At 37.2% G+C, this 25,595-nt stretch overlaps 1 protein-coding gene across 9 annotated transcripts in view; it reads left to right on the top strand.

The window, feature by feature from the left end:
• ARHGEF28 (Rho guanine nucleotide exchange factor 28) overlaps positions 1–25,595 on the top strand; it is a 317,386-nt gene that overhangs the window by 218,209 nt on the left and 73,582 nt on the right. For all 9 annotated transcript variants that reach the window (XM_038010485.2, XM_007975209.3, XM_038010483.2 and 6 more), the window contains 6 exons: positions 2,204–2,484; positions 8,243–8,450; positions 10,957–11,068; positions 14,504–14,546; positions 19,480–19,603; positions 19,913–20,045. In XM_038010485.2, the coding sequence (XP_037866413.2) occupies positions 2,204–2,484; positions 8,243–8,450; positions 10,957–11,068; positions 14,504–14,546; positions 19,480–19,603; positions 19,913–20,045 (901 nt within the window). The remainder of the gene's footprint in view (positions 1–2,203; positions 2,485–8,242; positions 8,451–10,956; positions 11,069–14,503; positions 14,547–19,479; positions 19,604–19,912; positions 20,046–25,595) is intronic.

The raw sequence follows: 25,595 nt of genomic DNA, 5'->3' as shown, positions 1-25,595 counted from the left end.
TTCCAGCAATATCTGAAAATAATCTTATCTAATTTTCTTTATCTTCCTCAACCTGGCAAGGAAACTTAAAAACATTACTAGCTTATATTAATGTTTCCTATTAATTTTCAAGGTTATCACCTTCCTGTTGAAAAAATTCACATGATGAAAGTTACTTTGAAAATTTCTGTCATATAAACTACTTTGAAAAAAACATTTGTTTCATAATTTCAGTACAGAGAATCCCTATATACACTTTACTCAAATTCCTCAAGTGGTAATATTTTACTACATTCTACTTTGTCATTCCCTGAGTGGGTGGTTATGTGTGCATGCAAATAGTTAAATTATCTCTATAAATATTTCTTAACCATTTGAGAATAAATGAAAAATATGGTGCCCCTTTACCCCTTAATCTTTCATGGTGTATTTTCCTAAAAACATGGATAGTTTCTTACATAAGCACAGTACAGTTACCAAAATCATGAAGTTATCATTGATACAATACTATTAGCTATCTCCAGACCTTATTCAATTTTAGCAAGTTGTCCCAATAATGCTCTCTGTTGCAGAAGAAAATTCCATTACATGTGTTGCATATAGTTGTTGTGTCTCTGTAGTCTCCTTTAATCTGGGACAGTTCCTCAGTCTTTGTGTTTTATGATGCTGGTATTTTAAAAGAATACAGACTGGTGTTTTTGTTCTTGTGTTTTGCTAGAGTGTCTTTCAGTTTTGGTTTATCTGTTATTTCCTCATAATAGGATTCAGGTTAGGCATGTGTAGCAGGAATACTATGGAAGTGATGATGGGTGCTTCTCAGTGCATTGTATCAGGAGGCATAGGACATCGATCTGTCCCATTACTGGTGATTTTATTAGTATCTTTCATCTGCCAAGTTCCTTTTTTAGTAAAATTACTGTTTTTTAAAAAATTATTAAGTATCGTGTCAGGAGATATTTTAAGCCCTTGTAAATATCCTGTTGCTCATTAGACTTTCACCCATTAATTAAGCATTCATTAACGGTTTTTGCTTTAATAAATTATGATGATGCCCGATGATTTAGGATTCTAGCATTTCCCCTTTTGCTTCTTTCTTCCTTTCACTGCTCTATCTCCAAATGGTGTTACTCTCTTCCTTTTTACTGTCCTCACCCCAGACATGATGTCTTTTGATGACCGCCACCTCAAATCATGAGTACTTAAAAGTACGCCTTTCTTAGAGCAAGTGCTTTGATCAGCTAGGACTCTTTCATGCATGTGGGTTGGGCTTCCTCATTCTGGGGAGGATTTTTAAGTAAGTCTTACGCCCTCCAGAAGTTCCGTCCTTTCTCTGCCGTTCAGATTTTCCCGACTCCCCTTACCCTCCACAGAGTCTTATAGCAAGAGCACGAGGGCTTGCCTGCTGGATTTGCTGTTGATTTTATTATTTACAGGTAATTTGAAATTTGGGCATTTTCTTTCTTCTAATGATGCTACGTACGTGCGCTTTATGTAACTTTATTTGTTCTTTTTGTTTGGTGTTGCTTTTTGTGAGACTCAGCTTTATGTGACCACTATTACCTTGGTACCCAGATTCCTATGAGCTACTTTTTGAATAAAGCTGTATAGTCTTTAGTTTTTTTCCTCAAGTATTTAAAGCATTTCCCCCTCATTTTGAGTCAGTGGTTCATAAAATGTTAGAGGCATAATCAGCTTCTGGTTTTGTAATAAAGGAACAACTTTATAAAATACTCAGTTGGTCTTCCTTTTTGTGAATTATAGGATAGCTGCCATGTGGACAAAAACATATACAGTAATTCTGTTTACATACAACAAGAATAAACAAAAAATATAAATAAGGAAATAAGGTAGAAGTTTTTTTTTTTTTTTTTTTTTTTAGAGATGGAATCTCACTCTGTAACCCAGGCTAGAGTGCACTAGTGCAGTATCTGCTCATTGCAACCTCTGCCTCCCATTCAGACCATTCTCCTGCTTCAATCTCTGAGTAGCTGGGATTACAGGCGCCCACCACCATACCCTGGCTAATTTTTGTATTTTTAGTAGAGGCAGGGTTTCACCATGTTGGCCAGGCTAGTCTTGAACTCCTGACCTCAAGTGATCTGCCAGCCTCAGCCTCCCACCATGCTTGGCCAGAAGTTTTTTAAATTGGGAAAATTTTATTAATTCTTAGCTAGGCCAATCTTACCTGCTTTTACTCAGGAAATGTTTTTCTTTCAACTTCCAGGTTGGCGATTTGGATATCAGCTATATTAATATAGAGGGAATCACTGCAACTACCAGCCCTGAATCCAGAGGTTGCACTCTGGGGCCTCAGAGCAGCAAACACACCCTTCCTACAGAAACCAGCCCCAGTGTGTACCCACTAAGTGAAAATGACGAAGGGACAGCACATACTGAAGCCCAGAGGTCCTTCATGTCACCGTCGAGTTCGTGTGCTTCCAACTTGAATCTTTCTTTTGGTTGGCATGGCTTTGAAAAGCAGCAAAGTCATCTAAAAAAAAGAAGGTAAGATTCTATATTGTAGAAGAAAACTGTAGAAAATCAAAGAACCTTATAGGTAAACTTCAAAAATTCTAGTTTTAAACTGTTTATTGTCTCTACCACTTTTATCTGTCCATCAAAATGTTGTCGCCTTTTAGATTCCTATATTCATTGATTTGAAAGTAAGACACTTAAGAAAACTGATTAAAATATGATAAAGGAAAACCACGATGAGATACCAGTTTATACTCACATGACTGGCAAAAATTAAAAAATCTAGCAATCCCATGTTTTGGTGGGAATGCGTAACATGGAAATTCCTGCGTAAAAATGATAGGAGAGAAAATTGTATAACTTGGGAAAATAATTTGACATTATCATATAAAGTCAAATACGCATTTTCCTCATGTGTACTAGGAGACCTATATGTGAGTATTTATACCAGCAGGAAATAACCCAAAAGTGGAATAAATAAATTATATATAGTTACACAAGGGAATACTGTACAGTAATGAAAGTGAATTAACTATAAATACATCTGCGTGAATAATAACATAGACCTTAGAAGCATGAAGGAACAAAAAAAAGCCCCAAAATACTTGTTAAATTTCATTTTTATAAAATGCAAATTAAACAATATATTATTATAGGGCCTACATATGTGCATAAGCTATAAAGAAAAACAAGAGACTGGGTGTGGTGGCTCACGCCTGTAATCCCAGCACTTTGGGAGGCCAAGACAGGCAGAACGCTTGAGCTCAGGAGCTCAAGACCAGCCTGGGCAACATGGTAAAACCCCATCTCTACCAAAAATACAAAAATTAGTGAGGCATGGCGGCACACACATGTGGCCCTGATACTTGGCAGGTTGGGGTGGGAAGATCACTTGAACCTGGGAGGCAGAAGTTGCAGTTAGCCAAGATGGCACCACTGAACCCCCAACCTGGGTGACAGAGTGAGACCTGTCTCAAAAAGAAGAAAAAAAAAGGAAAAAAAAGAAAAACAAAATAATGAAGGGGAAAAAATTCCTGAGTTCAAAATAGTTGTTATATCTAGGGAGGGGAAATAGGGAAATGGAAATGGAATGAATCATTACAGAGTTTCCATGGTTGATGGCCAGTATCCAAGTTTCAAGTTGGGTGGGCTCATGAATGTTTGTTTTATTTTACATAATATATATTTTATATTTTAACATAAAATTTATCTTTATTTTACTTTCAGTTACCTTATATTTTCTTGTGTATATAGAAGTCATTAAAATGATATTTCATTGCATCTGATATGATTGCATATATTTGTGTGCACACATGTGTGTGTCTGTATCTGTATATCTGTATCTGTCTATCTGATTGTCTATTTTCTTTAGGGAACAGGCCAATTTCCACTAATTTCATTTTATCCTGTTGATCACACTTTCCTTAGGGAGTAGCTTATTTTTTCCCCCGTATCCTACCCATGTGATTATATGTTCATTTTCACATATAAAATGAATCAAAGTGAACGTAAAATACACACACATATGTGACTATGTATATAAATATTTCTCTATGAATGAACATGCACATAGGTGAATGAGTACAGCAGAGAGTTAATATAGAGGGGAGAGAAAGGGAGAGGAACCAGCAATCAGTAGGTGCCCGACACTGAGATACAGCACAATATGCAATTTGAGGTTGTAAAACATTAGCACATATTGGTACCAAGGGTTATGTGTGATGTGTAAATAATAAAAGACTTGCTTTACATTTATGTTTTGTGAATTATGGTTTTATAGATGCTGGGTAGTCACTACTGTAATTTGAAGTGAAGGCTAATTTGAACTGTCCACACGTCTGCTTGGGACAAGAGACTGCCAGTCCAGACAAGGTTCTGTACAGTTTTGCAAAAGTAAATTGAGCTATGTGTGATAAATCCATTCTAGTGGATCTTTAAGATCTGTCAAGTGGCCAGGTATGGTGGCTTACGCCTGCAATCCCAGCACTTTGGGAGGCTGAGGCAGGTAGATCACCTGAGGTCAGGAGTTCGAGACCAGCCTAGGCGGCCAATATGGTGAAACTCCCTCTCTACTGAAAATACAAAAATTAGCTGGGCGTGGTGACAAGCATCTGTAATCCCATCTACTCAGGGGAGGGGCTGAGGTAGGCGAATTGCCTGAACCCGGGAGGCAGAGATTTCAGTGAGCAGAGATCACACCACTGCACTCCAGCCTGGGGGACAGAGTGAGACTCTGTCTTAAAGAAAAAAAAAAAAAATCTGTCAAGTGTGTGAGCCCCCACATCTCAAGAGATAAATAAGTTCTTTAGAAGAAGCCCTCTAGGAATATAGCATGGAAAAGACACAAATGGTCTCTGTTTTATTAATACTTATGCAGATACTTGCAGAGTATCTAAATTATACTTTCTGATCATGGTCTTGCCTTGGAAAGTTTAAACATTTCACTGCTACAGATACAATTCTTCCTCATAGAATATAATTTAGAAAAAGTATCTGTTCTGAGTGAAGGTAATTAGAAACCTCTGTGAAGATGTCACTGCTTGGGGGAAAGGGAGGAGGCCAGGAGAGGAAGGAGAAGCCATTCTACAGAAAAGCCTTCCGGCTGGTTCCACGAGCTGACTTCATCTCCTTTGCCCTCCCTCTCCTCTGAAAACTGTAGGAATGAAGGAAGAGAAGTTGCAATCCCTGGAAAGCCCTAGGGTGGCTGTGGGTCCTTCCCTTCAGTAGATGTCATGGTAGGAAGCAAGTTGATAACAAACTCAAAGTGAAATGTACTTAATTTGTTAATAAGTGGATAATAGCCCTAGAGGCTAGAAACTTCTAATGAAGGAGAAATTTGGGGGCATACAGTAAAAACTGGAGTTAATATAAGGACATGGCTGACTGGGACCTGAGTCCTAAGTTTTCTAGCGTTTAAAAGAATATTTTGGTGAAACTAAAACATGCATACTATATAGCCATATGTTATATTATTTAAATGTAATAACTGTTTTGAGAAACCACAAAGGGAAGGTAAATAATAAAACATTAATTTTAAAATAGTATACAACAAAAAATTAAGCAGTAGACAAGTGTTTGTTTCATTCTAAAGCTTGTATTTTTCAAACCTTTTTAAAAAACTACAGTCCACAGTAAGAAATGCATGCCGCCATGAACATCCCCTATCTCCCTTAAAATTTAAGTGAAGTCTTATAAAATGACATGTGCAACATACTCTGATATTTTCTATTCTATATATTTTTTTTAAAAAACTCTAGTTGCAACCTAATGAATTGATTTCTTATCCCACTACTGGGAATTAGGAAAATAATATCGTAAAACAAGAACCTAGAAGTTATCCTGAAGAACATGCCTGTGCCACCAATATCTTATGTTAATAGCTTAACAAAGAAAAGTAGTAGCCCCACTTGAATGAATAGAAACAGTGTTTTATAGTATGCAAAATAAAATACTGATACTTCTAGGATGTATTCATAGTGATGATGAAATGCTGTCTGTAACTGGAAAGGCTTGTGTTAAAATCGGATATTATTGCAGGCTGCCAATCATTTGAAGAACTATTTTCCACTAGTACAGAGATCACAAGTTGAAAGACAAGTGCTGAGGTACAAGACATCGGCAAGCTTCAACCCGCCTTGAAGTCTCCTTCCGTCTCGGATTGTTGTTGTACTAGGAAACCACGTAGCAACTTGAAATACCTGTAATTATTAGATTAGTCAAAAACCACAATTACTTTTGCACCGACATACATTTACCAGAGCATTTAAATCACCAACGTTTACCAGGAAGATATTCTTAACATGAAAGTTTCAGTGTTTTATGAGAAATAGTCGAATAGACTCCATGATATTTGGGTGTTTGATTGAGGTAAAGTGTGAAGTCCACTTCTAATATGTTCTTCTTCTCAATGCCAAGGTCTTCACCTTGGCCCTCAATGAGTTCCCAAAGGAGAAAACCCCACTTTGGAAATCCTTGGTGGTGCCAGCCAGGGCTTCTTCTCACTGCTGGGTTTTCTGGTACCCAGTAGCGCCTGGGAAAGTGTTCAAGGGTTAGAAACTGCTCTGTGTTTGCGTTAGAGGCATGGTAGAATAAGACCAGGACTCACACCATGTGTTCAGTTGACTTACTGTGTCCATGAAATAGCCTATGGTTTGTTTTTTGTTTTTGTTTTTTTGTTTTTTAAATAACCTAAACAGTTAATTCAAAGTTTCATTTTCTGGTTCTCATATTTCAAAATCAAGCTGGTTTCATTGTTTTTTTATTAAAATTATAACTCCAGAACTGTAACAACCGAAAAAAAAAAACCCACAAAACACACGTTTGAAATGCTTCGTGCATTAACATGCACCCAGGAAAGCTGCTGGCCTCCAAGTTTGAATAGTTTAAAATGTAATATTATGGAATAGACCTGGGATGTGGAAGGTCAAATTCTTTCCTTTTAATTTCATGGTTTATTAAAGTTAAATGAGGAAAAAGTTGTTGTCAAACATAATTACTACCTGGTTCTAAGGTAGAGTTTTCAAAGGAATCTTTTTTTTTTTTTTTTTTTTTTGAGACGGAGTCTCGCTCTGTCGCCCAGGCTGGAGTGCAGTGGCGCGATCTCGGCTCACTGCAAGCTCTGCCTCCTGGGTTCACGCCATTCTCCTGCCTCAGCCTCCCAAGTAGCTGGGATTACAGGCGCCCGCCACAACAGCCAGCTAATTTTTTGTATTTTTAGTAGAGACGGGTTTTCACTGTGTTAGCCAGGATGGTCTCAATCTCCTGACCTCATGATCCGCCCACCTTGGCCTCCCAAAGTGTTGGGATTGCAAGTGTGAGCCACCGCGCCCAGCCTCGGAATCATCTTTTTTTTTAACCTCTAAAAATGATCATTTAGTATGACATGTTTGGGACATTGCACGACTCACTTCAGAACTGTCTTGACATGGCCCTGGGGTGGATGGGTGGGACCTTCACACATCTCTCCTTGGTGTGCCTCTGCCCTCCTGAGCTTCCCAGCTGAGGGACAGGGGAGAGAATGACACTTCTGCAGCTTAGTCACATGCAGATCCCCCCCAGAGGCTTCCCTGCAAACAGCCCAGTGGCTTTGTTTCCACCAGCATTTAAAATATTTGATGGGTTACCATTTGGGACTTGCGATATCAATAATTACATTTACAAAACAGAAGTGGTGAGGTTAGTACTAACTCAAACCAGCTTTTGTTTCTTCAGGTATTTGAACTGTCTTTTGCCCCAGGTGTGGTGGCTCACTCCAGCAATCCCAGCACTTTGGGAGACTGAGGTGGGTGTATCCATTGAGCCCAGGAGTTTGAGACCAGCCTGGGCAACATGGCAAAAAACACAAAAATCACAAAAATTAGCCAGGCGTGGTGGCGCACGCCTGTAGTCCCAGCTACTCTGAAGGCTGAGGTGGGAGGATCCTTTGAGCCTGGGAGGTGGAGGTTGTAGTGAGCCAAGATTGTGTCACTGCACTCCAGCCTGCGCGACAGAACACAAGTGTCTCAAAAAAACAAAAAACCAAAAAAAAAACAAAAAAGAAAGAAAGAAAGAAAGAAAGAAAATGAAAGAAAGAAATGGCTTTTGCAAGGTAGGAATGTTCATTTGGGGTAAGATAAAATTTTATTTAAAAAGAGATTTGGAGGGAGGAGAAAAAGGCTAATTAAATACTAGTTGGAAATTAATACCTATTGCACCCCACCCCGATGAATCTGAATTCAGAGAATTAGAAACCAATGACGCTCTGTGTCCTTCCTTGCTTCTTTACTTACTTGCTGGTTTTGTGCTTTAGTTCCAGCCTTGATGCCTTGGACGCCGACAGTGAAGGGGAAGGGCATTCTGAGCCATCGCACATCTGTTACACTCCAGGGTCTCAGAGCTCCTCAAGAGCTGGGATTCCTAGTGGGGATGAATTGGACTCTTTTGAGACTAACACTGAACCAGATTTTAATATCTCCAGGGCTGAATCACTTCCTCTATCAAGTAATCTACAGTCGAAGGTATTCTTATTGGTATAAATTTGGTATATTGCAAGTGTGGAGAATATGTTGTCTACATTTACCCATCTGTGTCTGAAAGACATATTATATTTTATTCATACATATGAACTACTTTTTGGGACCCATGTGATATCTGATTGAGTCTGTCTTTTTAATCTTTCCACTGTGTTTTAATTTTTATACTTTTTACTCAAAATGACTGATTTACGTTTTCATTAATTCACCATGAGTACATACAATCTTTCTTTCACATACTTGGAAAATTTTGTCATTTCATACAATGATTTCTCCCATCATCTCTTAAGCAAAGGGAGAAAAACTGATAGTATTAAATGAGTTTAGTGATCAATCTTGTTTTGCTCATGTAAATTATTGCGTGGCCCTGGTGATGAGGTAAATGATGTTAATAAGGTAGAAGTGATGTTTATTGAGCATTTCTGGGTGCTTGAACTAATCCGGAACATCACAAATTTTGTCATCTTTTCCATAGGAGCCAGGTTTTCTCTTGTTGGCCATTTCACATTGGAGTTTCATTTAGGTGTGCTTGTTTTTTTGTTATTTACTTACTTATTTATTTATTAAAAACTAAATACATTCCTCTGAATGTAAGAAAGCCATTTGTGTTTGAACATATTATTTTTTCCTATTTGATTTGTTATTTTCTACTTGTTTTCTTCTTGAGTTTACTTATTACTGTAAAACAATGTGTGCTATGGCAAAACTTCTCTTTCTAACGTATGGTTGTTATGATAATACCTTATTTTTGTAGCATGCCCTATAATATACAAAATATGTTTTATGTATGTACACAATATATAATTGCCTCATAACTCACCTATTACATAAGTAGTGCTTTTATTTAATTTTATTTTTTGAGTAGATGAGATTCTGGAAAGGTTAGAGTTTTGTCCAGCTTTGTATCACCAGCTTGGTGATAGAATCAGAACTCAATTCTGGGTCTTTTAAGCACAGATCGTGCATCCTCTACCCTCTACTCTAAGACCTGTAGAGCTGCCATCATCTTTTGCATCTGAAGGTCATGTGATATTTCTGGATAATGAGAAATTTGTATGGTTGTTATGTAGATAATTCTAAGTTTTGCATGTTGAGTGGAATTGTGAAAAGTTCATCATTACTTAGATGAAAAAATAATCCAGTCCTTTGAAACAGTTTCATGTTGCTCATTTTTAGAAAGAATCTGTCCCATAAGTATATCTGCCTTGCCTCTGTTATTACCCAGTATAATTTTTTGCCAAAGTTTTGGACAATTTTCAAAGTTCCATTGTCATGACAAATGGTTACCACATATACATGACTTTGAGGAGGGCTGTTAGTGGCCAGCTCACTGTTTACGGTTATAGGACAACTTGGGTTGGCCTTCTTGACATCCAGGCCCGGTAGGTGCTCCCCAATAAGATAGGAGCCACAGCCCAAGGCCCTTTGAAGCAAGGTCAGGCTTCTATTTTTCAGCTTTCCTCCAGGTTCCTTAACTGAACTAATGAACTTAGGGTAACCATGTGTTTTTCCTTAGAGGGAACAAAAGGGACCAGTGCTCGTGAAGGTCAGTTTCTGATAGTTTAATTTTAGTAAAGAGTTTTGCATTATTTTCTTTTAGCTTTAACCTTAAGCGATATCTTAAAAATGCATGGGCAGGATCAATCCTAAGGCCTTTATGGGATAGAAGTTGGGTGCTATAAATGGCTTCAATGGAGTTCTATTGCATATTCACTTAAATTTTCTGGAACATATAAGAAAACTATGTCTTAATGATCTTGCCATCTTGCATTTTCATGTATGTTGCCAATATAATGATAGGAATAATAAGTAATTGGGACAACAAGAACAAAACTGGCAGGTCATTTAAAAGTAGTAATATTAATGATGTATAAATTAGTGATATTCAAACATCCATCTCAGAAAATGCTAGATGGAAGGTCCATCAAAAATTGAGTACAGATTGGAAGGATTTATATATTAACTGGATATATTTTTCTCTAAATATTGCAGCTAACATTATAAATTTAAATCACGGTTTGGAAGTCTAAAAAACTCTTATAATTGTAAGTGGCTATTCCACTATCCTCTAGTAATCCTTAAATGTAGAAATCTCAGTTAACATAGAATTTTGTTGGAGGGCTACAGTAAAATAACAAAATAACTGACGCCTCAGGTAAACATAATAAGTCAAACTCATTGTTGAATATACAAAGAAAAAGTCATTTGTCTTAAGTTTTCATTTTTAGTCAAGTTGGCTAGGATATCATAGTTGCATTCTATAGTATATACAGGAACTATTCCCCAAACTGAAGGTTGCTAAAGTATTAAAATGTCAATAACGTTTTAAAAATTGTGAGAGGAAAACAGAAACACATAATGAGATCATATGAGAAATGTTCAGGTTGAATCTCTTTTCAAAGGTGCTAATTTAGTAACATTTGAGGTGGTGAACATATATTTTCAGATCTCATGTATAAATTTTTAAAAACTTTATTATAATCTCTTTTAGGAATCATTGCTTTCTGGAGTTCGCTCACGTTCTTACTCTTGCTCATCACCCAAAATTTCTTTGGGAAAAACTCGTTTGGTGCGTGAATTAACAGTGTGCAATTCAAGTGAAGGTAAGCATCATTTGACATTTGGCTTTGAAAACACTTTATTCCAGAACAGATTTTTCAGTTAGTATAAGTACATAAAATATTCAAGAACAGCAGACAAGAATTTTTAGTTCTGTTTTCGTAACTGGTTTTTCTAAGCCTGACAAAATTCTTTTCTCATTGGATAACAGCCAAATTTGATTTTGATCAGATTTGATTTTGTTGAAATTACAAATGCATACACACCTCTCTGCTGCTTTATTCTTTGAGTAAAATGTTTTCCTCAAGGATAGTGTAAATTAGAATTGATTCCAGTTATATTATTATGAGGGCTTTAGAGGATTCTATTTGAGTAAATTATAAAAATTACTTTTGTCTCATATATACGTTGCTAACATAATCCAACTCCTCAGAGCTGGAGTGTTGCAGAATGGATTTTCTTCTTTCTTTTTTTAGAAAGGGACTTTGGAGAGTTGAAATAACATATTTGTAACATGAGTAAATATATCTCAACATTTTTTTGTTGGCAATGTAAGCAATTAGAAATATAACTTTTAGGCGATAAACTTTTAATTGAAATATAGGATACATACAAAAAGGAGTGCAAATCATAAACATGCATCTTGAATTTTCAAGTGAATTCAGATCTGTAAATGGAAAAATTATGTACAACTTGGAGTTCCCCTTGTATCCTCTCTAAGTCACTCCTCCCATTTTCACCTGCCCCCATTTTGAAATGTAATTATTTCATACTTTCTGTAATTAATATGTAATAATTATATTAAAAAGCATATTTGAAAGTATGCCAATGCATAATACATAGCATTATAATGAAATTTTTGTCAGTGTCTTAGAGAATATCTTTATTGTCTATTAGTCTATTATCCTTAAAGGGACTTAAAAGATTCAGAAAGCAAGAGATGAATTTAAGTACTCTTAAGTACTACTCAAATATTTTCTCAAGATAAAATATGTAAGAGGATTTATTTTATTCCCTCTCTTTTTTCTTATTCTTGCTTATTAAATTGTTATTTTGCATTTTTAGGCCATGCAGAACAATACTAAAGACATAATCTTGGTGCTTGAAATACTGTCCTAGAATAATGACATACATGCTAGATGTTCCATAAATATTTGTTGAGTGAATATGAGAAAAAAGATAGATAAAATACAAAAGAAATGCTACCATGATTTTTGTTTTCCTTTTTCTGGGATGTAATGGTAGAAGAGAAGAGATCAAGACCGATAATACATGTCAGTTTTTATTTTTGCAATGGGAGAAGAGGAAAAGTTACAAGAGAAAGAAAGGATACAACTCCCTTGAGAGGACAGGATAAAGATGGATTGAATTTGTTCTGGATTTTTGTTTTTTGTTGTATGGATTCTTTCTAGGTCTCTGGGTCTCCCCAGCCTTAGTTTAGGTTGTTATATTTTTAATAGCAGCTTGACACCTTTTCACTGATAGTCCCAGCTGGTGAATTAACTTCACATTGTTATTATTTGGAAAACATGTTTAAGTTTTCTGTGCTTCAAATTATGGCGTTGCCTTTAGATCTGTGGTCCTTGATCTATGAAGTCAGATATCTCTAGAGTTTGAAATTATTGACCACACAATTAAGAGGAAACTGATTGTTCACCAGGGAAAATAGCCCTAATTTACTTATTCTTTAATGATCAAGGAAGGATATCTTTACCTTACATGCAAGCCTGAAACCTTTGCATATGAGTTAGAAAGAATAAAAAGCTGATATCAACTGCTTTGGTTTTCAGTAAACAAAACCTTATCTTTAGACAGTATATTTAAAGACAAGGCCACTTGAATGAAGTTTGATACTATCCAGAAGGTAACAGAACCAGGCAATTTAGGTTGAGGCTACTCACTAAATATATGAAGATTCCAATGGATAGACTTATATGGCTGCAAACATTTGGATTGATACCATTTAGGTCAGTCAATACCATAGGACTATGAAAAGTAAATTGACATTTGTGTTGCCATAAATCCTTTCTTGATGAGTTTTGAATAGTCCTAAAAAATTTCAGGTCTATTTGAACAGAGTCCAAGTCTCCTTATGTCCCAGCGGGAAGCTCCCATGTAAGAGCTGTAATGCAGATATACAAATCTAGGATGCTTTCTGTCCTTTTTATTATTATTTGTGATATTCTGTCTTCCTTATCACTTCCAAAGAGTTACTTACTGTAATTTCTCATGTGTCTTTTTTTTTTTTTTTTTTTTTTGAGCCAAGAGTACGATGATGGCAACTTTATTTTTGATGTTTGTAAAACAGAATCTAGTTTTATAATTCCCTTTGGTCTATTGTAGATTTAGGTAGATAAGAACATCGCCAATATTAAAATGATAACTACAGTCTCACCAAGGGGAACAAAGGTGTTCTGCATTTAAGAATTTGAGGAATGACATAAACGTACTTTTGAAAACGTCGTGAGCTGATGGATGGAATTTGATTGGATTTTGAATAGTTGGTGGCTTATTCTCTTGGTACCTCGGCCTATTTACCATAAGAATAGTGATTTCTGCCTATGACTTAATTTGAGGAACACTTGATAATGGCTCATAAAATAAAGCCTTCAAATTCTTCAAAGTAGATTTCCTATTACATACAAGATAGTTTTAGGTGCAACAGTTGATATTACCCATTTCAGGGGATATGTATTTGTTTTCCTCTTTATGTGTCATTTCCCCTTGCAACCTAGTTTTGCCTCTTCACTGTCGTGGATTGCGAGAGTGAAGGATTTGTCCCTGCTGTGTAGATGGTGTGCTCCACAGTGGCTGCCTCCTCCTTCAGGTTCTGTCACTGTCTAAATCAGTGTCTCTCCTCCACCCCTGTAGTAAGTACTTCAACTCTGGAAACAAGATGGCTCCAAGCTGCTTGCATGAGCCTCCCCTTCTGCCTCCCTCTACAAGTCCAATGAAAAAAGCGGTCCTCCCTTTCCCATGAGCCACAGAGGACATCTCTGAAGTTGCTGCTGCTAGGATTTTATAAGGACATTGCAGCTATATGAAAATTAACTCTTCTTATGCTGTCCTTCAAGACTTCATTTGAGCTTTGTTTAAAAGTGGTTATTTATTGGTTCCGCGTGTTAGGGGATTAGTGTTATGAAGAATACGGATGACTCTAGTGAAAAGTATCCAAAAAGATAGAACTAATTTTCTGCACTTCTGAAAATGTTTGCTGTCCCTTGCTGATGCTAACTTAGTTCATAAAGTCATTAAATGTTGGCATATTTCTCCCTACCCTCTTTAAATTACAGGAAGTGATAAAAAAAAAAAAAAAAAAACCAGAGCAATGCCTTACTTATATAAGATTACTCATTTTCTCATTTTTTTCTAGCTGGTATTGTGTATAATGATACAATATGGTTGAGTATGCATTTCAGACTAACATATGACTGCCAGTTTGTCTGCCTTAGTTTTCATTTTATTGTTGTGTCTTGTAGAGCAAAGAGCTTACAGCTTACCGGAGCCACCAAGAGAAAAAAGGTACTTTAACTGTTCCAGTTTTCCTGAAGAACTGCATGACCCTCCTTTGGAAATGTCCACACATCATTTTTGCTATCTGTTCACTAGTTCTTGAGAGGTTTCCATGTAACAAGCCTGCCTAAGACCCTTTGCTCCCTCTGGGATCTGTATCAGGATAGATCTGCCAGCCCTCTCCATTCAGTCCTTGGCTGTGCAGGCCTCAGGACTGGGGACAGCATGTTCTGTTTGGGTATCTTCAAAGCCAAACACCTTCAAGGGGAGCAGTGTGAGGACCACCTGTTTTAGAAAAGCAACATGTCTTCTCTAGCTCTGTTCCACCGTGACTAGGGGACTTACTTTAGTAATAGAACCCTGGGTGGTCAATTATAGAAAGTGCCTGAATATCCCTACTGTCTCTCTGTGGATTTTTGCCTAGTAGCCCTTCAGCTGGAAACAAAGAATAAGCAATGCAGAAGACTTTTAAGCATGATCAGTTTCCTGGTTGAGAGGCAGATTTAACCTAAGCTTCTCTTTCTCCTAGAAGGTAAAACTGTTGTTGTAGTATAGCTTGGGAAGCAGACTAGTGTGCAAGCATGATGGTTGGTTTTTGTTGGTGTTGAATAACTGACTGCCTATGAGTCACACTGTGAAATAGCCCCAGGGTTATATGCAAAACAAGTGCCAGAATGGCACACATGTTTGACTTTAAGAGACCATCTGAAAAGAGTGAAATAGTTTAATTTTGTTTGAGATTAATGCTAAAACTTTGAAACGTTTTAGTATACGGATCAAGATGGGGTGTTTTGTTTTAAATCTTGGAATCAAAGTATTAATAAGAAAATGCCTCCTTTGGTTCATTTCTCTTTTTTCTGAAACCAGAATAGAAACTTTCAAATGATACAAACAGAGGAAGGTTAAGAATGCCCTTGAAAGATAGGATGATGATGAAGATGACTTCATGACAATGGCAGTGAGGATGATGATAGCAAAAGCAGTAATTACTGACAGTTATTGAACATTTGCATGTGCCTTGTACTGTTTTAAGCAGCTTACATTTATTACCTCATTTAAGCAATTTACTTCCTCATTCTGGAATTTGATCTTCATCTTGGTCATCATTTTGATTAGCAGTCTTCTCCCTGTTATCTTTTTAACAACTGGAGAAGTAATGGATTGTTATCAAGATATTTTTAAATTAAAAATATAGAAAATATTTATTTTTCATTAAGAGAGAGATTTAAGACCAAAGGAGCCAATGTTATACTTGGCTAAATAGTAGCCTATAAAATATTTTAACTTCGATGGCATGCGTATGAAGTTTCTTTTTATCTGATTTTTCGTTCTTTGTCACTCCTGTTTTTGTTTTCTATTTCTTTCTATTCTTTAATCTTTCTTGGTCCATATCCTGAAAGCATCTTACTCTCTCAGTCATATTCCTTGGTGTATTTAGTAAAGTAGATCTTTCATCTCACCCACTCTATTCCTGCTATCTTATCTTGTTGGATGTGCCAATAAGATCCCAAGCCACACCTAATGCTTTGCTTTGGTCATGTTGTAGGTATTTACCTAAGATGGTGCCTTCTTTGATATTCTTTTATTTGTATGAATCACTTAGTTTCTAGAAAAGGAGACATCCATGTAAAAAATGAGCTTACTCTATACCTTGCAGGCTCATTTCAGCACTCTATCTATTCTAATTTCTTAAGGATTATATGGCATGACTTGATTATTTTACTACCACCGTCTGTCTTAAATCTATTATATATATTTCCTCCTTCTCCTCCTCTTTCTTCAAATCTGAGGATCTGAGTATTAACAAAAGTTCCACTGTGTCAGTTTTCAATCTGCACAGCAGGAACTTCTTTCATCCCTTTAGGCCGGATGCGGTGGCTCATGCCTGTAATCCCAGCACTTTGGGAGGCCAAGGCGGGCGGATCATCTAAGGTCAGGAGTTTGAGACCAGCCTGGTCAATATGAGGAAACCCTGTCTCTACTAAAAAATACAAAAATTAGCCAGATGTGGTCGTGGACGCTTGTAATTCCAGCTACTCAGGGGGCTGAGGCAAGAGAATAGCTTGAACCTGGAGGGCGGAGGTTGCAATGAGCCAAGATCGTGCCATGGCACCCTAGCCTGGGTGACACAGCCATCTCAAAAAAAAAAAAAAAAAAAAAACAAAAAACCCAAAAACAACAAGAAAAAAACACTTCAGATGCCAATTCTTTAAATAGATTAAGGGTTAAAATATTAAGAATCTGTATTCTTAATATATTTTAAATGTCTATTTACCTATGGAAAAGGCAATACCATTAGAGGCCCTGAAGAAGGGTTTGTAAAACTTTATTGTGAGTGATGCTATCGGTCAACAAACTCATAATAGTGATTAGACATTCTTGTTCTGGGATGTTAAAAAGAACTTAATCTTTCCAGATTCTTACAAATGTAAAAGCTATTTAAATTCTATTATGAAATTATTTGAGGGTTTTCTCTTCTCAGTTATTTTCTAAAGTGCCTGATTTTAATATAGGTAAATATCACATAGTTAAATTAGATCTGAAATGAAGCAACCAACCTTCTACATTTTCCCAGAGGTTATACTGTATTACCCATCTTCATAATCTGATAGTGGATTATGACTATGATATTCACATTTCTGCCAGGCTGGGTGATGGTTTAAGTTTTTATATTTAATGTTTCAGCATTTTTATGTTTATATTGTTATCTCTCAGGTCTTATCAACCTCAGCTTAAAAAGTTGAAGTGTTGGCCGGACTCGGTGGCTCACGTTTGTAATCCCAGCATTTTGGGAGGCCAGGGTGGGCGGATCACCTGAGGTCAGGAGTTCCGGACCAGCCTGGCCAACATGGCGAAACCCCATCTCTATTAAAAATATAAAAATTAGCCGGGCGTGGTGGTGGGTGCCTGTAATTCCAGCTACTCAGGAGGCTGAGGCAGGTGAATCACTTGAGCCTGGGAGCCTGAGGTTGCAGTGAGCCAAGATCACGCCATTGCACTCCAGCCTAGGCAACAAGAGCAAAACTCCGTCTCAAAAAAAAAAAAAAAAAAAAAAAGTGTCATGTTGTAGAAGTATAAAGGATATGGTAAATTGTGCATTTATAAGTTTTTAACCAATGTGGAAACTGTCATTTTTGATATAGTCTTCTGTAGCAGGGGAGTTGAGAGTAGAGTTGGGTAACCAAGAATTAATTTTCTTTTATTTGCAATAGTTTAGTTGTGTTCTTGCTGGGAAATAGAAAAGGGGTTTCTTGACCTCAAAATCCACAATGACCTAATCATTTTTTAATTCTGACATTAGGTCTCCTCATCACTCTTCTCTTCTCTTAGACATTGGATGGCATTTTGTGGGGTCACAAAAGGCCTTCCAAGAGAGGACTCTTTTCAACTCTCAAATGTATTTTTCCCCCAGTTCTGAAAGTGAGCCTATTGAATATTATGGCACATATTTTGCAAATTAGGATGTATAAGACACCAGAGGTTATGGAAAATTTTGGATTCTTTTAACCAGTCAGTTATCCTAGGTAAAAATGACTAGAGGTAGCATGGAAGTAGAAAGGAAATTAAGAGGGTCCGAGATTCTTTCCTACTCTTTTGGCATAGTATATTTAATTCTATTCACTTCCTTTTTCTTCTGCCTTTCAAAATGTTTTCTCTAAGCAGCAAATCTAATTTCATTTACTGTGTAGGCTTTGAGTAACAGGACATAACACTGTTCTGACTATACCTTTAGATCTATGTGGTCAAGAGGCAGCTCTTAAGCCATGTCTTTTTTTTTTCTAAATGCATTAATAGGTTTGAACTTTAAAACCTAATGTAGAGCTTAAATAACTTAAAGTTTTATTATAATATGTACCATATTAAAGTGTGGAACGGGTCTTGGAAATAATTTAGTCTAAGCCTGTCATTAATTAGATAAGAAAAATCAAAGTCCTAGAAAATTGTCATTGAAAGCAATATTTTCACAAAATATAACAATATATATTTTGGTGTATATCAGTAATTCGATTGCTTTTAAATACTTCCCAGAGATAAATGTGTTAGTTATCAGTACGGAAAGGTGAGAATTTTAGGGGGTAGGAGAGACTTTAGTTAGGAAATAATCCCTATGGAAATCATCTACAGAAGTGTTACCTGGTTTGACATGATATTTAGATTGATTTTTAATTTATTCTTTCCTCAGTAATAATAGAAATATAAGATTATCAGAGGAAGCTCTAGGGAGAATTGTAACTTTCATAGTCTGGATATGTTTTTTTTTTTAGAGAATAATTGTATTGTGGATTAGAAGAAAATAAGTGGTGTTCAGGGCATTCATGGGTGGGTACAGTTACCTCTATCTTGCTGCTTATTTTATGGAGGATCCACAGCCTCTCTCCTCCACACCTGGAGAGTCTCAGATCGTGCTGAGTGGGAGAGGCTGCACAGAGTGGCAGGCAGTCTGTTTCTCAGGCTGCATCAACAAAGGAAACATGTGTCTACTGACTATTATCTCTGTGTTCCAAAAATAAATAAAATCCAGTTGCATATTGTTGGTTATTTGGCTTGTCTGTGCTCTAGGGAATTCTTACTAGCATAGTAAACAGGAAGATGAGTGTTTTCAGGGTAAAATTATAAGTCTAAGGTTTATTTCCTCAATATTATATTATGAAAATTTTCAAGTACACAGAAAAGTTGAGAGAATTATATACTGTATACCCACTTCCACCACCTGCGTTCTGTAATTGTTGACATTGTGAGATTTTTGCTCTAATCACATGTCTGTTCACTTCTGCTATAAGTGTATTTTAAATAAATTTTCTCTTTAGAACAACCACTAAAACCGAAAAAAATATATACACATACATATATATGTACACACACACACACACACACACACACGTATATGCTGTTCTTCCTCTTTACGTGCTATAAGCCATGATAACAGATTCTGTTTTTGTAGAATTCAGGAAGAAGAATGGGATAAATACATCATACCTGCCAAATCAGAGTCTGAAAAATATAAAGTGAGTCGAACTTTCAGTTTCCTCATGAATAGGATGACTAGCCCTCGGAATAAATCAAAGGTAATTACACTTATTCATGTATTTTCTATAAAATATAGATGTTTTAGTTTCTCAGCAGTTAGTATAATTTCTACTTTCCCTTTAAAATCACTTACTTTAGATTTTGTTTACATATATTTCTTATGGAATATTGCTAAAGCCCAGAATATCACATTTAGGTGTTATGGTGTCCCTCTGTGTGCAGTCCTTATATTCTGATGGAAAATGTAGAGACTTTGCTTGATGATGTCTGTAAGAAGGTTGGCTCACAGCGTTTTCCTTTTCTCATTTTTCCCCACTTTCCTGCTACTGCTGCTGCTGCATCTGAAGACAAAAAGCAAGGATGCCAAAGATAAAGAGAAGCTGAATCGACATCAGTTTGCCCCAGGAACCTTCTCTGGGGTTCTGCAGTGCTTGGTTTGTGATAAAACACTCCTGGGGAAAGAGTCACTGCAGTGTTCCAGTAAGTTCTCAGGTCTATGTGTGCTGTCTTTGCATTTCATCTCCTGACAGTAACCTTGAGAAGAGGCTTATTGCTCAATACATTTACATAAACCTTTTTAGTGCGACACATATGACTGAACCATTTACCAAGCAATGACTGATACTGGTTAGAGTCAGTATGTTTTGTCCATAACTGATAACTTGTCTTAACCCCAGATTTGTATGCCTCACTGTCTGCTTTATGTCTCCACCTGGATGTCTAAAGAGTGTTTCAGATGTTACAATCTCCTCCTTCTGTGCTCACCTAAAAGTTCATGCTCTCAGCTTTTAATGGCAACTTGATCATTCCAACCACATGTTCATGCCAAAACTTTTGGTGTACATCTTTATACCTCCCATTTTCTCACATCCTACATCCAATCCATCAACAATCCTCTTGGCTCTATTTTCAGAAAACATATAAAACCCAGGCACTTGTCACTACTAACACTGATATTCTGCTCTAAAGCTACCATTTCTACAGCATTCCAACTGGCTTCCTTGTGCTTTTACCCCTAAAGTCTGTTCTCAAAGCATTAGCCAGAGTGAGCTTGCTAAGGCATATATCACTGCGTTCAAAAAATCTCCCAATGGCTTCCTATACCCCAGGTATAGACTGAAGTCCTTAAGTCCTTGCAATGACAACAAGTTCCTATGCGATCTGTCCTCTCCCTCCCTTACTCCCTCTGCTCCAGTCACACTGGCATATTTGCTGTTTTTCGAACATGGCAGTCATGCTCCTGCCTTAGGGCCTTCTCTGGCTGTTCCTTCTGACTGCAACCCTCTTTCCTCAGATACCCACGTGGATCACTCAGACAACAGCTTCTCAGGCAGCCTTTCCTGATCACCCAGTACCTGGCTCGTCCTTCCCTCCTCCTGGCACTTTTCCCCATTAGAATATTTACCACTATCTAACTTACTATACAGTTCGCATATGGGGGTTAGATTTTTGTCTGTTGAATTTGTTCTCTGCTATATGCAGAGTGGCTAGAACATACTAGGGGCTTAGTAAATACTTCATGAATGAAAGAATAATTCAGAGAAAAAGTAGTGAGGTGCAGGCAGGTGGAATAGATTTCAGGGCATTTGTTGATTGGCAGAATTTTGGGAATATTTGGGAGGTGGGATGGGAGCACAAAGGGAAGAGAGGAGCAGGGGAAGTTTACATCTGAAGTTCCTCATTAAATTTGTTGAAAATGATTGAACTAAAAATTTATCTACAGCTGGACATCTGATGAAAATACAATCCGCATATGGCATTAGAGGCAGATCGAATTTTCTTCTCACAGTTGACCCTGTCTTTGATTATGCTGTCTTTATTGCATGTTTGAATTTTGCTTTCCTTGAAAACTTGATTTCTTTCTTTTCCTGGATCTGAAGTAGCATCAGGCTACTCAGATGTGGTTTAATTTCCTATGTTTTTCGAGATTTGCTCCAAGTAGCATTTATGGGTTGTTTCTGGCCTGCCCACACTTCAGCGGTCCGTTCATTCATGTGAGGAGCATGTGTTTCCTAGGTTGTTGTTCCACACTTGTGGGTGGACTTGTGGACTTGAGCCCTTCGATGCATCCCTGGCCATACCCAAGACCTTTGCCTCCCCTGTTTAAAGACAGACTACTCAAGTTGGATAATCTCCACCCACTGCTTTTAAGCCTGTCCCTGCCATTTCTTCATTAACCATCTGCATTTTGACCTCTGTGCATATTGCTTCACAGAAGTTCTGCTTTTGATGGAAAGTGAGAGTCACTTTCTCATCAAGTCTGAGTCTTTCCTCATTGTTCAGACTCACTGGTCTCTTGTTTCCAGGGCGACATCTCTCCTTTCAGGGATGTCTCCTTCTTGTCTGTGGCACACTACTCTTCTCTTTTACCACCTGGGTTGTCTCCTTTTCCCTAATACTGGGTACGCTCAGAACTTAGTTCTTGGGCACTTGTTTGTTTTTCCTTGATTGTTTCTAAGTATAGTCATCCAATCTTATATTCTAAAATATCATATTTAGACCTATTACTCCTATATTAATATCTTCTTTCCTCACTTTGTATTTCCATATTCGGTTGCCCAGAGGCTGAGTACCTGTGTAATTTATGGCCCCTTTTGAGAATTATGGTGAAAACTACAGGTATAAACTAAGACTGTGGCAGGCACAGGAGCTCGTAGAAAGACCATGTGTGGGAATCATCACTCAGAGATTTCATCGTCTCCGAAACCCACCGTGTCTAAAACCGACCTCAAAGTCCACGCCCAACAGGCCATCCTTGGGCTCGTGCTCCTGGCATCACAAGCTTCAACCCTGGCTGCTTTGATTCCACTGCCCTCTTGTCCCTCCTGTCAATGTCGCGCAGTCACTCTTTTCTTTCCCTTCTCGCTGTTGCCACTCTGGGGGATTCTCATCACCGTCTTCTAGAATGCTGGGAGGGAGCTGTGCTAGTTTCTTTCTTTCCAGATATGTTCATCTACAATTTATGATCCATACTTTTCCCACAGTAATCTTTATAAAACACCACTTTCATCAGCCCACATAAACTTAAGGACCTCTGTTGTCTACTGGGCTAAGTCCGAGCTCTTCCCATGGGCATTTGGTTCCCTCGTCTGTGACCTGCTCATTAGACCCCTAGGCCCCCTTCAGCCTCAGTTTACAGTCAGGCCCTGCCAGTTCCGTTGCCCTTTCCTCCCACTGCAGGTGATTTCCTGCCTTTGCCGTTTTGCCTGTGATCATCTCCTTCCTCTCAGTTTCTCCCACTCCTCTGCATAGATCCTGGTATTTTACCTCCTCATTGGAGGTCTTCCCTGACCACTGTGGCCCAAACTCCTGCCTATCACTTTCATATCCATTTAAAATTGGATTATGTACAGTCTCCTTGGGTTTTAACTATTAAAAGAAACAAAGTTATTTTAGGGCCCTAATCACACGGTGACTCCCGTGTAGCCCCTACAGCAGCTCTCACAAAGCTGGTCCCGAGTCACTCATGCAGAGCTGGCGACCAGTAAAGCCTAGGGAGCCAGGGCTCACTGAAAGTGAAACTTCTGTAGTTCATTGAGTTGAGTGAATGTGATGGAAATTGCTGAAAGTACCTAGGATACATTTAGCTTTAAAAACAGTCATTTCTTAATAAAGGAATAGTATTCATAGAGGTTACAAGGTTTAAGCAGAAACTTTTTATTTATAATATTACCACTTAAAGACTATTAATATTTTAAGGGAGTTCCTTATAACCATAAAAAAATTATGGGAGCCTTGCTCTGTTGCCCAGGCTGGAGTCCAGTGGTGTAATCTCGGCTTACTGCAACCACTGCCTCCCCGGCTCAAGCGATTCTCCTGCCTCTGCCTCCTGAGTAGCTGGGACTACAGGCACATGCCACAATGCCCGGCTATATGTGAGCTTTTAATGCTGTTTCATTTGATGCTGACATCAAATGTTTTTAATTATTTGTTTTTGAACATTTAATTTTTTCCTAATTTTTTAAACAACATAAATAATTTGGCAATGAGCATTCTTTCACACATATGATTGTCCACATATTTGGCAATTGCCTAAGATTAAATTCTAGAATCAGTATGAGTAGGTCAAAGTGTATATTTGATTTCCTCTTTTACCCACAATTTTTTTAGAAGTAATTTCAAAATTTACAGCATTTCTTTTTGGCGGGGGAGAGGGTGGTTTAAACTTTGCTTATTCACATTAAGGCTTTTACATTGAGCACTACAAATATGACACGTACAGCTTCTGCTGTTTTGGTTAAATAATCTTTTTCCATGGGTGCATTTTTGTTTTTAATTGTGAAGGTTAATATTCCTAATCTTAAAACAAGATGTGATATAAAACAACACATAGTATTGTGTAAGTATTCAAAATTCTTGTGTAATTTTCCTCTGTTAAAGCCTGAGTTGCTAATTTTCCACAAAATTCTATTTCTATAAAGTCCCCCTTGCTTATAAATAAGTTTCTTGGCTATTATTTTGATGTTACATTATCTGTGACACAGAAATTTATATATCATACCTTCATTGTAGATTTAACCCTAACATAAAGTTATCCTTTTAATGTCATTAGATGCCTTTTGCATTTAATTTCACTTTGTCTGAACTTAATATTCCTCCTGCTTTCCATTTGTTTGTATTTCTCTCAATTATTTCAGTGTTTTCAATTTGAGGTGCATGTCTTTAATTTAGCTAGGCATAATCTATAATGTAGCTGAAGGATCTTGTTTTATAACAGGGTTTTTAAAATTTTACATTTAATTTTACTGCTACCAACATATCTTTTATAGGTCTTTGCTGTTTTCCTTGATGTCTAGTTTAGCTATTTAGACCATGTGGTGTTTGCTTTTGTCTTCTCCAGGGATTTGGCAAGATATACTCTTTTAATATCAACTAATGGTAGCTTTAAGGCTGTGGAAGGCTACTAATTTAATACTTTTTTATTTCCCTTATGTTTATTCTCCCCCACCCAGCGTCTGTTAATACACTGAATTAATTATTAAAGTCTTCTTTTTATAAGATTATTATGTTTAATCTTTCAAATATAATTTTCTGTTTCAAAAAGAGTTGACATTTTTATTCAACTCTGTCTCTACCTACAACTTTTTAGATGGGATTTTTAGTTTAGCTTGTTTTGCTGCTCACTTTTTTTCTTTAAAAAACAGAAAAACTACAGTGAATCCTTCTTGAACTCCTAATTTTGATTCTGTATTCAAGAGGCTAAAATAGGAGTGATCTGTTGATCTGAAATTTTGTGTACCAAGGGACATATCTTCTTTTTTTTTTTTCCACACAAGAAAAACAACCTACCTAGTTAAATAAATTCTTGGACCAAAGTCTTTTCTCTTCATTGCTTTGCCAACATTGTTGCAATAGATTTGGGCATTTATTATCATAGTGGAAAAGTCTAGGGCCAACCTGACCCTATTCCTTTGTTGATAACCCTCATTTTTTGCCTTATGCTTGAGGACTTTTCATTTTTTAATCATATGGATATTGTCAGGATGTGTCTATAGAATAGGTGTCATTTAATTATTTTTCTTAGGAAACAGTGATAACTTTTGATGTGTCGTTTTGGGTGCTTTTTCAGCTTTATAGAATTCTTGTCTATGGTGGCTTTGTCTGTCACTGTTCTGATCTAATTTTTCTGATCTCTTCCTTGGGTAAGTGTGATCTCTGCTATCTATGTTGTTTGTATGACGTCTATGTGATAATTATACCCTTCCTCTTCTCCACATTCTGGAGGGAGTCTTTCCAGTGTAATTTCATAGCTTGGTTTTGATGTCTGCACCACACAGATACTTCTCAGTTCAGTTCAGATTGTGCTCTTGTCTCTTTCCCTTCCTTGCAGTCCTTGCCTGTCTCATGAAGCTCCGTTTTCCTCTCCTCCTGCAGGCCAAGTCTCACATCCCGTTCTCCCTTCATGCCTTTTCATTCTATTTTACTGAGGCCCCTGTCTTCTGCCTCTTATCAAGAACAATTTTCAGGTATCTCAAGTTTCTTTTCTATTTCTGGATCTAGTATTCAGTGGCTGCTTCTTCTGGTGAGTTG

Source organism: Chlorocebus sabaeus, chromosome 4, assembly GCF_047675955.1.
Source record: "Chlorocebus sabaeus isolate Y175 chromosome 4, mChlSab1.0.hap1, whole genome shotgun sequence".
Taxonomy (NCBI): Eukaryota; Metazoa; Chordata; class Mammalia; order Primates; family Cercopithecidae; genus Chlorocebus; species Chlorocebus sabaeus.
The sequence above is the reverse complement of the archived record's forward strand: the minus strand, read 5'-3'. Positions and strand labels throughout refer to the sequence as shown.